Genomic DNA, 16,652 nt, shown 5'->3' with positions numbered 1-16,652 from the left:
ACAGAATGGCATTTCAGAGGTCTGTACCAGATAAAACAAAGATGAACACCTGAAGCCTTGCATGCATGATGCTAATGTGTGTAGGGTACAAATATTTCAAATACGAACACAGACATGGAGTGAGGGGAAGATGGACACAAAATGATATATATGGTGGGGGTGGAACAGCTGTAGTGACGCTTTCAGATAACCAATCACATCACTGAGCAAAAACCAATCACACAGGTTTTACAAATAGTGTCAGAGGGCTAAAGCAACACAATATCTGAAGAATTGCAGGATGTTCAGACATTCTTAATAGAACTGAATGCAATTTTTAATCAATCGTACCCATTTGGTTAGTGAGACTTGGACTTTGTATTAATCCTGTACACACACTATTTAAAAAAAACCTTCCACGTACCTTGCACTTGCAACATAATACTAAAGTACTTAAAATAATGTTATCATGTTCTGATTGACAGCAATTATATAATTTTCATAAAGCTGAAATGACACAGTTGGCAGCAGCAGGTGTATCCTGACTGAGAGAGGAGGTGCTCATCCTAATTATGGGACTGAGACATCTCTTGGAAAAATTTCCACACCAGTGCATCTCTTTCTGCGTTCTCACCACTTCTACAATAAACGTAATCTACTGTAATTTGGTATAAATGTATGCTACATTTTACATTCATTTACTGTACAATGTACACTTAAATAATCAAAACATTTAAAATTTAATTTCCAGTCCAATTAAGTTGATTACTGCTCTTGTATACATGCACTACAAGTGTTCACTGATTTTAACTGTCACAGCTTGTGCCATGTTTTTCTTCTTCAGATGTGAATAAACAAAATTTTTTTGTCACCTTTTTTCATGATAAATCACTTCTATGTGTCTTCTAAGCACTTACACAATAATACTAAAGTATTTCAAATAATCATGCTCTGACTGACAGAAAGGACACAATTTGCATGAGCTGAAATGACACTGTCGGAGGTAGCAGGTGTATCCTGGCTGAGAGAGGAGGTGCCGATACTTATTATGGGACTGAGACATCTCTTGGGGAAATTTCCACATCAGTGCATCACTCTAGATTCTTTCACTGCTTCTTAATGCTGCTCTACTCAAATTCATATCGTGGATCAAAACATTTAAATTGGTGTTCTATAACTCTCTAAAATTATATGATTAAAATGTTTCATGTGTATTGTTTAAGTTAAAATTTACCCTGATATTCCTTTGTTAAATAGAACCTCTGCATTAATGTGTTACGTAAAATATGTTACAGTTAAATGGACATTTTAACACTGGATTAACACTATTGGCAAAAATCTAATTGTAATATCTTGTAGATTAATTGATTTAATTGATCAGATTATCAGCGGTTGACTTTTTCAAGTCATTTCTGTACTTTTATCCATTCTTAGTTGCTACAGCTTTCCATTAAAATTACTTTATTTGGGAACATGTCCTTCATGGCCATCCTCAGCATCTCTACTCAGTCTGACTGTCAGGTATGTCACTACTAATAAAATACCAGCAATTACCACATTTGTGTGAAATTATCTTGAGACTCATTAGGTTATAGCCTAAAGATTATTCACAGAGATATATATTATAAATTCACCTTCTTTATCACACTTACCTTGACAGTAATCACTGACTCAAGCCTCTAGTCAATATTTAATCATATTGATGTATGAGGCTGAATAAATTAATGAGTTTATGAGGCTGAGAAAACATTTTCTTTCCTTCTGTCTCTTCCAAATGTTATTCTTTATTCATCACTACTCTGTAATGACTCAACTGGTGACCGAGGACCTGACCTCCTCAGCAACAAGCTAGCGCACCTCTGCAAAATACTCAACTGGCTCAAAAACTGCCCCCCCCCCCACAAAATAATGAACACATATAATGAGTAATATTTTGCCCTGAAACATATAAGGACATAGTATAAAATGAATTCATTTGAACTCAATATTTTTTCAAATATTACTTTCTCAAGTGGTGCATTTTTTTCTAGACAACAACTTCATTTAAAGTGATCAACACTCCTGAAATATTTGGTATCATATTACAGAGCAAGGTCAGAAGATCTTACACTCTTCCATGCAGAACATTTCAAGATCATTTATATTCGTAGGTTTGCGCTTGTGGTCTGATCTCTGGGATTCGGACCACAGATTTTCAATAGAAAAAAAAAGTTTGAGTTTATCTTATTGAAGGGTTTGCCTAAGACCTGGTAAAAGCAAACTGACATCAAGCACACAAACCACATAGGGAAACAAAAACGGTAGAGAATGGTGGTTGTTGTTTACCACTCAGAAATGTATGGCTGATTATGGAACAAAAAAGATTTTACCTTATGAGTGGGAGATTTTGATTGTTATAATAATTATTGTTAGTTTGTGCTTGAGAATCGATTCACTGATTCATTTAAAAGCAACAGAATCAACATCATTACAGGAGTGACCCTAAAAACCACGTAGTCAAGAAAAACACAAAGGTGGTTTTTATTGAATACTAATCTTACACACAAGTATATTTACACTAAAGGAATAACGAGTAAGACTATTGAGTGGTAGTGTGTGGTTGCTGAACGTCTGGCTTGGTTTGACAAGCTACCCGCTCCCAAAACACAGGCCGAGCTGATCAAACTGGTAGACCATCTTTGCCAGTTTTAAAAAATTTTAACAGCTTTTTTCTTTACTTTGTAACAAATTTATGCTTTAGGATAAACCCCTTGAGATGCTACATCTCATTATCAAGGGGGTCCTAACGCACAAAAGCATATATATAATATATATATATAATAACATAACACAAGAAAACAACAACAACAACAACAATCACCATATTCAAACCAACAAACACACAACTACACAATTAACACATAACATATGAATGTTTGCCTAGCATTAATAAATATAAACATAAATATATCATCTAAAGCAAGTACAACAGGTTTCAAAACAAAGAAATAAACCATTTTTAAACATATAAAAAGAAGTCAAAGATTGTACATTTAAAGGTAGAATGCTTTCTTCCCAAAAACTTTCTTGACTAAAGGAGTAAGAAAAAATAATGTGAAGAATGTCTTAATTGATATGATGAAGAATATGATATCAGATACTGTTGCAAGTAATTAGGGTAGTTAAAATGTACACATTTAAAAACTTTGCTTGAACAAATAAATGAGGTTCTAATTGCCTTATTGTGTTACTTATTGATTTTTTATATAACTTGTCTATGATCTAGCATTAGGAGTGGCAATTCAGCAGGAGTCAGATAAAGATAAACAGATAAACAGCTAAAGACAGATAAAAACAGATAAACAGCTAAAGACCCACCTCTTCTGTTAGCACGTAAGTAACCCCTAAAATGCCAACCCCACATTATCTTTAAAAAAAAAAAAACAACCAAAAAAAGACCTTACTCTGGCTCTTACACCTCTACTCTGCACATTTTGCTTCTCTAGAACTCAATTAAAAATCTTGTATGGTAGCACTACTTGTATTGTTCTCCACCTGATATATCACTTTGCTTGTATTTCCTCATTTGTAAGGGATAAAAGCATCTGCAAAATGTGTAAATGTAAATATAAATGTAAAATCCTGCAAGTGAAGGGACAAAAACTAAAATTGTTGAGAAGGCAACTGATCTGAAGGTTGTGAGTTCAAATCCCAGCACCACCAAGCTGCCATTGTTAGGTCCTTGAGCAAGACGCTTAACCCTTACCTGCTCATTTGTTGTCTCAGTTGTAACTCAATTTAGATATACATTTACCTATGGCTTATCCAGAGTGATGTGCTTTAAAGTCTCTATCAATAAATCCATCCTGATACTGATTCACCAGGTCACAGACAAAGAGATCTCTGAGTCTAGAAAAAAAAGCATCAGAGAAATGAGAAAATGTAAATATACGATCCGTTCCTTCAGTAACTGCTTTATCCTGGTGAGGGTTGGGGTGGGTCCTGAGCCTATCTCAGGAACACTAGATGCAAGGCAGAAATTTAGCATAGCCAGTCGACCTACTAGCATGTTTTTGGTAAGCTGGAGGAAACCGAAAAAAAACCCAGAGAAACCCCTGCGGACACGAGGAGAACATGTGAAACTCTACACAAACAGTAACCCAAGCTCAGGATTGAACCAGAGACCCTGGAGGAGGCAGCGCTACCCACTGTCTAGACTACATATGATGTATTCATTGTATATGTGTAGTATACAATACGTATTAATGTATTTTATTATATTTAAAAGCAAATGTGTCGTATTATTATTATTATTATTATTATTATTATTATTATTGTTGTTGTTGTTGTTGTTGTTACTTCTAGTATAGTCTTACAACGGCTGCTCAAACACACACCTTAAATCACATTTTCTTGACCTTCGTGTAACACACAGTGCTGTTCACGGATCCTCCAGCAGATGGCGCTTGTTAACGCGACCACATTTCGCTCCGCATCCAGTCGATTAAGAGACGCATGATAAAGCGGCGTTATTAATTGACTGATGCGAGCAGCAGATTGGAGTGTGTTAATAGCTCTGATGCTGCATTCCAGCGCGGGGCTTAAATGAACATGTCGTACCGGAAACTCCGATTTTAGCAGCAGCGGGGCTGGACGACAGCCAAAGCATTGGTGCAGGGACGAAGAGGGACGCAGAGAGGAACAGTGTGTCGTTGAAGAGAACACGGGGCCATCAACTAACGTAACAAACCAAGAAACCACGGGGAAATGCGCGGGAAAAGCGGCCTGTCAATCAAACCCGTGAGTGCGTTTATTCAGGCAGAGAACCGACAGGACGAGAAAAAGGTTTCAGCTCGAGTCTGATGTGTGACACCGTGACGAGGAAAAATGCTGCATTTGCCTTCACCTTCACTGCCGGCAGTCATTTCTTTCAGCACGACGGTGTTTAAGAGTTAATATTATATATTAGAATAAAATACCGCAGTCCAGCTCCATCCAGCCTTCCAAGGAGGATGCCATCATCGCTGTTCATCGTGGTCATGTCCTCGGTTTTTCTCAACCCCAGCCTTGCTTTCAGCTCACATTACGACACAGGTGAGTGTCCAGCACAAATCAAGTGAAACAGTTCTGCACATCTACGACCTTATATGAATATGCATTTTCAACATGATGGTGTGATGTTTCATCTTTAATGTGATGTGCACTGGTTTGAAGTGTGTTAGTGTTTCTCCAGAACATTCCAAGTGGAATATATTTAAAACCTTGTTAACATTAAGACGTGAATTAACAGCTCCAAGGCTACACCAGATGCTCCTGGCTTTGCATTCCTGTCGTTGGTTTTGTGTGTGTGTGTGTGTGTGTGTTCCCACAGTGGCCCTGTTACATAACATGGCTGCATGCTTGCCACATAGCATTGTTGTTTACTCCATGGAGAGGTTGTTGGCCTGCGAAAGGTCTTCAGGACACACTGAACAGCAGGCAGAAGCTGTAGGAGACGATGAGAACAACCTCGACACAAAGGCCACCCCGTTGATTTCATCTCATGGATGTGTGTTTTTTCGTGTGTGTTACACTGTATTAAAGCTGTAGTCCCGGGTGAACTGCCCTAGCTGGAGTCAGTAGGCGATGCTGTGTGTAAAAATGTGGGGTTGAGGTTGAGATGGACCCCGGGGGCTCCTGCTGGACCTGCGTGAGGGATCAGAATGCTCTACACAGATGTGAGAGAGTGTCTTGGACAGGCTGTGTGCTGAGCATACAAATAATGGTAAAACCACTTCTTCGGCTCAGACGTGTCATGCCAACATTCAGTATCCTGGTCCAAATTGATCACGGTCCAGACTGCTAGGTTTTGAGATTTAGTGCAGTTTTTGCCACACGTACACAAGCTAGGAATTTATCAACATGCCCCAAAGGTCTATACTGGTGATCTAAACCATACTAAGATTTATTCATCTTTGATTTTAATGCTCTTCCTTCTGCCCCTTTTTCGTTTTGTGTCTGAAGGAGCTTCTGGTTCAACCTGCACACTCCGTGAGCTGGTCAAATGCTTCATTAGTAGTGAATTTGGCTTTTCAGTGAATGCCCTATTATGTAAACTCTTCCTCAGTACTGCAGACAGAATGGCTCTGCAGTCCACCTGATTAATCTGCACAGTCCCTCTCTCGCCCACCGAAGGGAGTTGTAAAGCCCACAGCAGAGCTTCCCTTATCCTCATGAAAGCTGTTAATGAGATATGGTGCAGTTCAGGAGGTCAGCCAAATATATGTTGCATTATTGCAGTATTCCTGCCTTGCTACAGCAGCCTGAGAGCTCATTCTCATGTGAAGATTTTGCTTGATTAAATTGATGAAATTGGTCTGAAGCTTCTCTCTCTCTCTCTCTCTCTCTCTCTCTCTCTCTCTCTCTCTGCTGAATTGCTGTAGGCTGCCTCCTCAGCTGCTGTGATATATGTTTCATAACGGGCCTGAGTCAGTGGCAATCTGTTACTATGACTGGCTGAGTAATGGAATTGAGAATTGATGTTACCATGGCAATATATGGTATGTTGTTTATGTGGGTGTGAATCAAGAGACCTGTCATTTTTTTTGTGCAGATCACACACATCCTTAACGTTTTACACAAGGACATGGACATGGCAGTGCCATGTGGATAATAGTACCCTAGTATTAATATCTTGCTGGGGATCAATCATCCACACAAGGATAGGAATATCTAACAGTTTTGACCTTTTGGCTGGTACCCATGAGCCCTGTGTGTGTGTGTGTAAGGCAATGATATTGTGGCATATGCTAATATAAAGCCAGGCTTTATATTGAGTGTAGCTGTAACTTTGTTTGCTCGTTTGTACAGTTGTATGCCCAAGATTGCTTTATAAAGTATGTAACAAACAATAATGGCAAGACTGACTATAGAATCATATGCCTACTGAAGAAAATACAAAGACAATAAGATAAAATAATGACATTTTTAGCGACTACACAAATCATTCATCATTTTGCAAATGGCAGACATATGATCTCTTAATCTGTGGGAAAAATGACTAAATAATGGATAAAGAAAAGATATGACATCTGCCAGCAAAATCACATTGATTACTACTCAATATTATCAGAGCACAGTTGACTTTGTTAAAGAACATTAAGTATTCGAGGCTGGAATTTTTCCAGGGAAAGAATTTAAAACAAAACAAAACAAAAAAAAACAAAACACCAACATTGCGGATTTGGATGGAAATGAAATCACATAGTAGTCCCTGTAAAAGATGGAATTACCCCAGTAATGCTGTACAAATGGGGCTTAATATATCAGATTCAGCCTATAAAGTGACTAGCTGATGATTTGGATAATGTTTGAAATAAAATCAATAAACTTTACATACTAAGAATAAAATTCAGTTCATGTAGTGTTGTGTCTTTGCACGGCTGATATTAGGTCTGTGTTGTTCATCTTTAACTGTACCTTCTCAAGGTTGAGCACTTGTGGCTATGTAAATGTGCCACAGAATCTTGAACCGTATCTTCATCCACTTTATAAATGAGGTCATTAAAGAAACCTGACTTTATAGAATACTCTGTTTTGCTTTTACTGGTGAATTAAAGCCTAGTGATGATTTTGTTGGTGGACATTAAATGACCTGTTCAGCTATACTTTTATGAAATCATCAGTGCACACACTGACAGGTTTTATTTTTTTATTTTTTTTACTTTTCTCTGGAATGCTGAGAAGGTCGTTGTACCTCCTATTTCTCAGTGGCAGCTTGTCAAAGCTGTGAAGGGCTGTCTTTTATAGTCATAATGCCTTCCTTTGCCTCACTAGATTTTGAAATGGTCAGTGAAATCTTTAATGATACCTGTTATCACAGATCATAGGATGCCATTCACATGATACTGACCTGATAAGAAAATAGGGCTGTTTTTCTCCCATGCGGCGCAGTAAGACAATTAGCTGGGATTTTTCTGTGTTACTAACATTCCATAAAGCAGAATGGATCAATGCTAATTGTGGTACCGATTGTCTGCTTAGCTGTCTGACCTCTTAATTGTGGTCACATGTGATTCTCAGCAGGCTGTAATGGTCGATGCCCCTAAGCGATTGTCTGTTCCCACATTGTGGATTCTTGTGTAGATTAATAACCCCAATTCCGAAAAGTTGGGACAGTATGGAAAATGCAAAACAAACAAACAAACAAACATTTTGAGTCATTTGAAAATTCTATTCACACATTATAAACACATTATTTGATGTTTACTTTGTGAATTTAATTTATTTTTGAAAATATACTCATATCAAATCTGATGACTGCAACACATTACACAAAAGTTGTGACAGCTGACTGTTTACTGCTGTGTAACATCACTTTTTCTTTTAACAACACTTAAGTGTTTGGGCGCTGAGTGAAGACAGCAGTTGGTGAAGTTTAGCAAGCGGAATTTTCCCCATTCATCCATTATGCATTTCTTCAGCTGCGCAACTGTACGGGTAATTTGTTGCCTTATTTTGCACTTCATAATGCACCACACATTCTCAATCGGAGACAGGTCAGGACTGAAGGCAGGCCATGCTAGCACCCGCACTCTCTGCTTACGCAGCCATGCGCTTGTAATCCGGGCAGAATGTGGTTTGGTGTTGTCCTGCTCTGGATGGCGGCATATGTAGCTCCAAAATGAATACATATCCTTCTGCATTAACGGTGCCCTCACAGATGTGCAAGTTACCCATGCCATTGGCACTGACATACCCCCATACCATGACAGGCACTAGCTTTTGGACCTGACGCTGATAACAGCTTGGATGGTTCTTTTCCTCTTTGGCCCGGAGAACATGACAGCTCTTTTGACCAAAAACTATTTGAAATGTTGACTCGTCGGACCACAAAACATGATTCTACTGTGCTACTGTCCATATCAGATGAGACCGAGCCCAGAGAAGTCGGCGGCGCTTCTGGACAGTGTTGATGTATGGCTTCTGCTTTGCATAGTAAAGTCTTAACTTGCATCTGTGGATGCAGCGGCGAATGGTGTTGACTTACAAAGGTTTACCAAAGTATTCCCGAGCCCATGTCAGGATATCCATTACAGACTCATGACGGTTTTTAAGACAGTGACGTCTGAGGGATTGGAGATCACGCGCATTCAGAAGTGGTTTTCGGCCTCGCCATTTACGCATCAAGATTTGACCGGATTCCTTGAAACTTTTAATTATATTGTGCATTGTAGAAGGTGAAATGCCCAAAATCCTACCGATTTGTCTTTGGGGAATGTTGTTCTCAAAGTGTTGGCAGATTGTTGAGCCTCGACCCATCCTTGTTCTTGAAGGACTAGGCCTTTTTAGAGGCTCCTTATATATTATGATTAGACGATTGCCTCACATGTTTCACATCACCTTCTTATTTCAACTTGTCACATCACTATTGGTCCTAAATTGCCCCTGTCACAACTTTTTTGGAATGTGTTGCAGGCATCAGTTTCAAAATAAAAGTTTATCTTCAAAAAACTATGCTGTTGATTAGGTAAAACATCAAATACCTTGTCCTCTTCACTCCTCATTCTTTTTATTAGCATTTTCCATAATATCCCAGCTTTTTTTGGAATTGGGGTTGAAATTTTCATATCACAATATTCGTCCAGTGTTTTCTCACAGGTTTTAAAGATCTTAAAGAAAATGGTTTCCTCAAGACTCCTAGTTAACTTGTATTTGTAAATGCATTCCTCAGTTGCAGTGAAGTCTAACACCCTGTTTTCTCTTTCATGGAACAGACATACTACCTTTATATTTACCCCCAAAAAATGCTGCCTACAGAATGTGCCAGATGTTTGGAATATGCAGTAGCCACCCATAAATTCTACCTCAGCAACTTCCTTCCAAATGAACTGCAGTAGTGATTGTATTTTGAAGTGTCCACTGTATTATTGAAGTATACACTGATTATTAGTACATGCCTACTGTTGAGCTTCAGAATTACCTGTGCAGAATTTCAGCACCATGGAGAGTGGATTTGCGCGTTCTGTACCTGTGCTGGCCGACATAATGGTCATAAACCAGATTTGCAGCCACAATGGTTTTTGACTTAAACGATCTCTTTATTGTACAGTTAATCAAGAAAAATTCTACAAGATATCCAAAAGAAAAAAAATTAAGAAAACTATTTTTTTTTGTCTTGCTATAAATTTTAATTCTTTGTCCTTCATTTTATCCTAAGGTTTTGCATCAAAATGTAATTATATTGTGTATCAGAAAGTTAAACAGATAAAAATATTTTAGCTGGTGAGGAGTTAATATTTTTAGCTTTGGGTGGGGAAAATTCCTCATAAAAAGTTTTAGAATCCAGCAACTTGTCATTCAGGTGCTGTATATTTGTATTAGTATTAGAATTAATATTAGTACTTGCCTTAGATGTCCCTCTGGTACTGCCTACTGCCATTCCTTAACAGCTGGCCTACTGTCTGAATCAGCATCAACAGCAGTCAAAATCATAAACCAGTCTCCAAATCCCATATTTAATGCCATATTCCCATTTTAGAATCTCTTAATACTCTATTAATTGACCCATGTTCTGTATGCTGTATATTTTCCCCTAAGGTAATAAAGACTAATGCAGAGTGGTTTTTGGATCTGGAAGACAAGAACACTACAATACTAGAACACATCCATGCTAATGTAGTCTGGCTAAAAGAGAAAGGCTTTTAAAAAACATCCCATGTGTGCAATAACTCTATATTTGCTTCTATCAGGTGTCTTTCTATGAGATGAGAAAATACGTAAAGTCTCTGTCACATTCACAGATTCTTTGGACAGTTTTGACAGTACAGCTAATGCACAAAAGAGAATAAGGTGTGTGGATGGGATTTAAAAATGATGATCACCACCTCAAACAGAAGTATCGTGCATTCACTGAAAAGCATCTATCTGTTTAGTGTAGATATTTTAAAGAGTGGCCTAATTCGATCGTTTTTTCATTTCGTTTCTTTATTTCTTCCTTTCTTCCAGTTATTTTTGTACCAGCCTGTGACAACAAACCAGACTCTAACAAACTGAGTTCGTTCTAATTCCCAAAATATAAACAATAAATTAATTAATTATTAATGAATCATTAAATGCATTGCTGTAAATGCTTTGTGCTCATTCATACTGTATCTGGCCACTTGCCCACATATAAGTAAAAACCTGCTGCTTGCATTACTATTTAATGACTACGTTTACATGGACAACAGTAATCTAATTACTGACCTTATTCTGAATAAGACAATATTGTGATTAAGGTGTTTACATGAGTTGCTTTTAGAATATTCCTTTCATGTTCCCGTTTTACATGTTGTAGAACATAGATTGATTAACGGCACGTCATTACGTCCCCACGCCACGCCATCCCACGTTCCCTCCAGAATTTCACGTATCAACATACAGTTCGTCTTCGTTATGGTACCGTATACAGTTTGGGGTGTTTTATTTTTAATTTTACGAACGCTTCAAGTGCAGTTAATTATTTGTCATGCTATACGTGCAAATAGATGACTGCTTGAAGCTGTGGGCTGCGTCCCAAACTGCGTACTTGTATAAACACATGTATTTCGCCTACTATATAGCAGGTAAGTACGCGGTTTGGGATGCAGCCATGCTCTCTTGTTTGCCGTCAAACGGTTGAGCACTGCCGTGTGTGATCGTGTCCTGTCGCAAAATGCGGTAAAAACTGCCACACGACGTTAATAGTGTGATTAAGGTGTTTACATGTCTGTAACGCACGTCGATAATGCAACTAAAATAGGAATACTCCACATGTCTTAATTCCATTTGTGTTTACTTCGAGTATGAGTTTAATCGGATTAAGGTAATCAATAATTGCTGTTTACATGGTAGTTTCTTAATCAGAGTATTGTCTTAATCGGGTTAATATTGGAATATTGTTGTCCATGTAAACGGACTGGTTGTGTCTCAACCCAGTGCCACGCATCTGTATCTGTATTTGTATGTGTTTTGAAACAATTACATTTACATTTACATTTATTCATTTAACAGACCTTGAGCCACGCTGAGTAGGTACTACTAAGTGTCGATTGTTGATCGATCGCAGATTGCGTGAAGGAACGTAAGCCTTCACGAGAGTGTTGAGGTAGGAGGGTGCTGTTCCAGACAAGGTCTTGTAGGTGAGCATCAAGGCCTTGAATTTGATGCGGGCGGTTACAGGAAGCCAGTGGAGGGAGATGAAGAGGGGTGTGACATGGGTTCTCTTGGGCTGGTTGAAGACGAGGCATGCTGCTGCATTCTGAATCATCTGAAGGGGTTTGATGGAGCTGGCCGGGAGGCCCGAGAGTAGTGAGTTGCAGTAGTCCAGTTTTGAGATAACAAGAGCCTGGACTAGTAGTTGTGTAGCCTGTTTGGTGAGGTAGGGTCGGATTTTCTTGATGTTGTACAGGATGAACCTACAGGATATATGCTCATTCTTAATAATGTATTCATATTCGGTTACATCCCTAGCATGTTGGCATTAATTGGCACATTTTTGTTAAATGTACTGTTTACACTTATTATTAAAGGTATGAGAATTCATACAAATGAAGTTAAAAGAGAAAGTATGAATGTTAACCCCACTCCAACCGTAATCTCAACTTTCATCAACTTTTCACATGAATTTGTAGATATACGTTCATATTGGATTTATCATATAATACACATGCATTTCTGAAACTAGCCATGTGTATTAAACACTGTTAGAGCCATGTGAATGTTACAAGAGGAGGTCCAACGGTCCACCTTTTTTTGCATTACTAATACAATACAGATTCCATAGAGTATTGGCTATTATGTGATACTGATTCAATACTGATGACTCATAATAACTGATTCTGGCATTAAATATGTCAGTAGATTAAATATGGCAAACCCAATAATGAACTAGCATTTCAGTCATTATTGGCCCTGACGTATTGGATCAGGACTTCCCCATATATGACTGGCCACTTCAGACAGGATAGAGTGTCTTTGTAATTTATCTGATTTACCGCAGATTGATGTATCAAGGTTATGAGGAAAGAAATGACATGCAAACAGTAACAACCCAACACACGGCAATATCTATAAACCTAATAGTATTATCACGTATCAAGAAACTCTGGACTCCACTTCCCATCAGCCACTGCACTGCACTAGCTGTCACATGACCACCTGCACCTGACTCACGTTTTGTTAATGAGCACTCGTGTGTGTGTATATATAGTCCTTGTCTGCACTGTTTGCTTGTCTTTCGTTGTCTTAGACTCTTGTTGTTTATGTCTCGGTGTTTTTGTTTCATGCCACGGTGTTATACCAAGTTGTGTTCGTGTCTTTGTTTCATAGTACGTTTGTTTCAATAAATGTCATTATCTGCACTTGCTTCTGGCTCAACCTCGATTCGTGACAAGTATCAGTTATTACAGTTATTAACTGCCAAGACTATTGAGGAAATCTACTGTATGTTCTGGCCAAATACACAAAGTTATTTACCCCAAATTGAATACTTTTCAGTCCTATGAAAAGGACCAACACTGGCTATATTGTTTAATCAGTATGTGTTATTAATACACTGGGTGAGTAGGTGATTATTAAGGTAAAACTTGTAAAGTTATATCAGGTTAAACAGTATGTTGACTAATTACTGCCTTAATTTCCCATCTAAACACACCATTTTCATTGATTCAGTGCTAGTTTATCAGAATAAATGTTGGACTCCTTTTTGTTTGACAAATATTACAATATTTATCACACAAAATCACAACATTGCAGTGCAGCTTTTTCCTCATTCACTCAGCCGTATACCCAGGTTAAACAATTTTGTTTGTAACAGTCAGGATGTAAGAGCCTAACCATAATGTGTAAGGAGGGTCAGAAACAACCAAACTAATTAAGGTAATATACAGAAAAGCTGAACACATTAGGGTAATCAACCAATGTCATGACAGGGGTATAGGCAGGACCAAATCCCAAACAAAAGCATGTCATAGCAAAAACACATAGAATTAACTCAAAATAAAAGGACATGAGAGTGCCGAAAGTGGGAATTTATGACATCCTGTTTGAGGTTGAGTGTCAGTGAACCCAGTAATGCTGCATCAGGCTTACTTTCCATGGACGTTTTTCTGTTAGCTCTGAATATGGAATACGTTCAATCATGGTTTTATGGTAAAATTCTCAAAGTGCTCCTGAATATAAATGCCTAACAAAAATTGTACATAGAACCAAACTAACATTGTAGAACTATGATGCATATGTATGTTTTTGCCATTGTTGGTTATCTGTGAGACACATGTTGTTCCTGGGGAAGGAACAGTTGCGTAAACACTTCAGGCTGCCTCCTTCCTGAGTGTGACTTTTACACAACCACAAACAGGGTGGAAAAACTTGTATTGCCTTTAGTCATATTGAAGCTGCGCTGTGACCACAAACACACTGGTTAAAATACTTCCCCAACTAAGTGAACACAAGCTGTGAACAGTCTGTCAGCATCAGCGCCAGAACTGCTGAGCCATCTGCAGCCACACAGCCCATGAGATCCAACTGTGTATGTTTAAAATGTTTTTTGTTTCAGTACTATGGTATTGGAGACAGTTTCATTTCAGCAGTGTGGGAGAGTGGTGGCTCTGGAGAAATCATGCTCTGGAGTCAGGGTAGTGACTGTTGTCTTCCCGATGGACCAGACAACCTGCTGAGTTGCCATCTGTGCTAAATAAGCAGGAAAGAAGAAAGTGCCGCATCACTATTATTCCACTATTCTTTCCACATCATCCATATCTTGACGATAGTTCATTCCTTTTTTTTGCCACAATTTCTGGGATTGAGAATTTAGGCAGCATAGAAAAAGGAAAATGCTTTCCTACTGAGGAAGTGTTTCTCTCTCCCTGGCTATTTGATGAAGAGTGTGTTTGTGCATCCTTAATATCCTGTTCTCCAAACACAAACCGTCTGTGGATCTAGTGTCCTGCGTTATTATAATCCCAATTTATACCATTTCCCATGTGCAGAATGAATCATTCCAGGCCCAGATGCACACAATGATTCACAAATATTGGAAAACAGTGGTTTAGTTCTTCTCTTTAAATGCTATCTCCAAGGCCACTGCCAAACCAGAGACCAATGCATTCTGCCCTACATAAGTCCAGAAAGGTCAGCTTTGCTATGGTGCTGAATGAGGTCTGCCATCAAAGCTGTGCTGCATTAAGAAGCACTCCAGTATCCACAAAGGCATGGCTTTCCAATAGGGAGAATGGAGTAAGAGGTTGCTAGGCATGTGTAAAAAGAGAGAAAAAGAAAAACATGGAGCTCTGCAGACCCAGAGATTTGTGAATGGTATTCCCAAATGATTCATGCTTATTTATTAAAGCACCAACCATTAACTTCACTACCCTTATCAGCAACCTTGATATCTTTATCGCACTCTGTCTCTCTCTGTTTTCCTCTTATGGATTTGACATGGTGGTGTTTGGCTTGGCACACTCTATTTTGTAGTATCAACACCCAGTACCAACACTGCGGGGCAACACTTATATTTGTCTATAAGTACAGTATATTTGTCTATGAGTACAAACAGAGGAGGCAGGTGAATCTCAGCTACATTCTGAGGCATGCTAAGACTACAGAGCAAGAGAAAAGATCACAGAAAAGACACACACTGAGAGATAGAGGGGGGGCTAAAAAAAACAGCCAGTCAATCCCTCATGCTGGTCCCTGTGCAATTGTGTCAAGCCCTCCTGCTTGACACAAGTAGTGTGTAAGGACTGCTTCTACCATGGACTGTGTGCTTACCTCCAACAGGGGATGAGGAAATGGTCTGCTGCTCACTGTTGCCACGGCAACTCATTTCACTTCCCTGGGCCCTAGAGAGACCCCATGCTGCCAAACTTCCTGAATAGAATGGTTCTTCGATAAAAATAAAAAAAAAACTTAAACAGAATGGGCACCTGGGGTTTTATGGGTAGGGTTTGTGGCATCTAAATCTATTTTATTGATGAGTCTGCTGAGATGTCCATGATGCAATAGCAGTTGTGACAGAAACAGGTCCATGGTTTTTAAGGTTCAGAAGGAGAAGAAGCCAGCTCACTCATGAGCAAAATAACTTCTATTCTGTGCATTAATAATAGTATCAATGAGTCTTTTCAGAAAGTTGCACTTGCTGATCATTGGCACATAAGGAAAGGAATTAACTTCAGCATCCGTCCACTCTTTGTTTTTTTTCTAGTTGGGATTCAAATCAATTCAGTATATTCAATTCAATTCATTAACAACAGACAGATGTAGATCCAGATGTAGATTTATATTTTGAGCTCCAATAAGCAAACAAGTAGCTCTAATGGCAAGGAAAAACACCCTGAAATGACATGCAGAAGAAACCTTGAGATAAGCCAGTCAAAAGGGAACCTATCCATCTTCTGGGTGATTCCATCATAGACCTTCATAGCTGATCACAATGAAATATGCATGGCTGTCACCTTCAGCTGAGGTATGGAGTGATTATGAGTGATTATGGACCTGTAATGGGTCTGGAATATGAGTTAAAGCTGGGGTTGTGGGAGGATTTTTCTTTATTCTAGACAGCCAGACTCCCAGTAACGAGTCTTGGGTAGGAGTTGTTGAATAACAAGAAGGAGGCAGGGAGGCAGTGGGTGTGGATACACTGTCATGAGGAACAGAAGAGTGGGAGGTACAGTTTCAGGTGTGGTCTTTCTCAC

General features: G+C 38.8%; 1 protein-coding gene across 2 annotated transcripts in view; it reads left to right on the top strand.

Annotated features, from left to right (window-relative positions):
* The first annotated feature begins 4,823 nt into the window (after nt 1–4,823).
* aatka (apoptosis-associated tyrosine kinase a) overlaps nt 4,824–16,652 on the top strand; it is a 38,788-nt gene continuing 26,959 nt past the window's right edge. For both annotated transcript variants that reach the window (XM_053612436.1, XM_053612426.1), the window contains exon 1: nt 4,824–5,052. In XM_053612436.1, coding sequence (XP_053468411.1) covers nt 4,971–5,052 — 82 coding nt within the window. In that variant the 5' untranslated portion in view covers nt 4,824–4,970. The remainder of the gene's footprint in view (nt 5,053–16,652) is intronic.

This window comes from Ictalurus furcatus, chromosome 2, assembly GCF_023375685.1.
Source record: "Ictalurus furcatus strain D&B chromosome 2, Billie_1.0, whole genome shotgun sequence".
NCBI classification, from domain to species: Eukaryota; Metazoa; Chordata; class Actinopteri; order Siluriformes; family Ictaluridae; genus Ictalurus; species Ictalurus furcatus.
The sequence above is the reverse complement of the archived record's forward strand: the minus strand, read 5'-3'. Positions and strand labels throughout refer to the sequence as shown.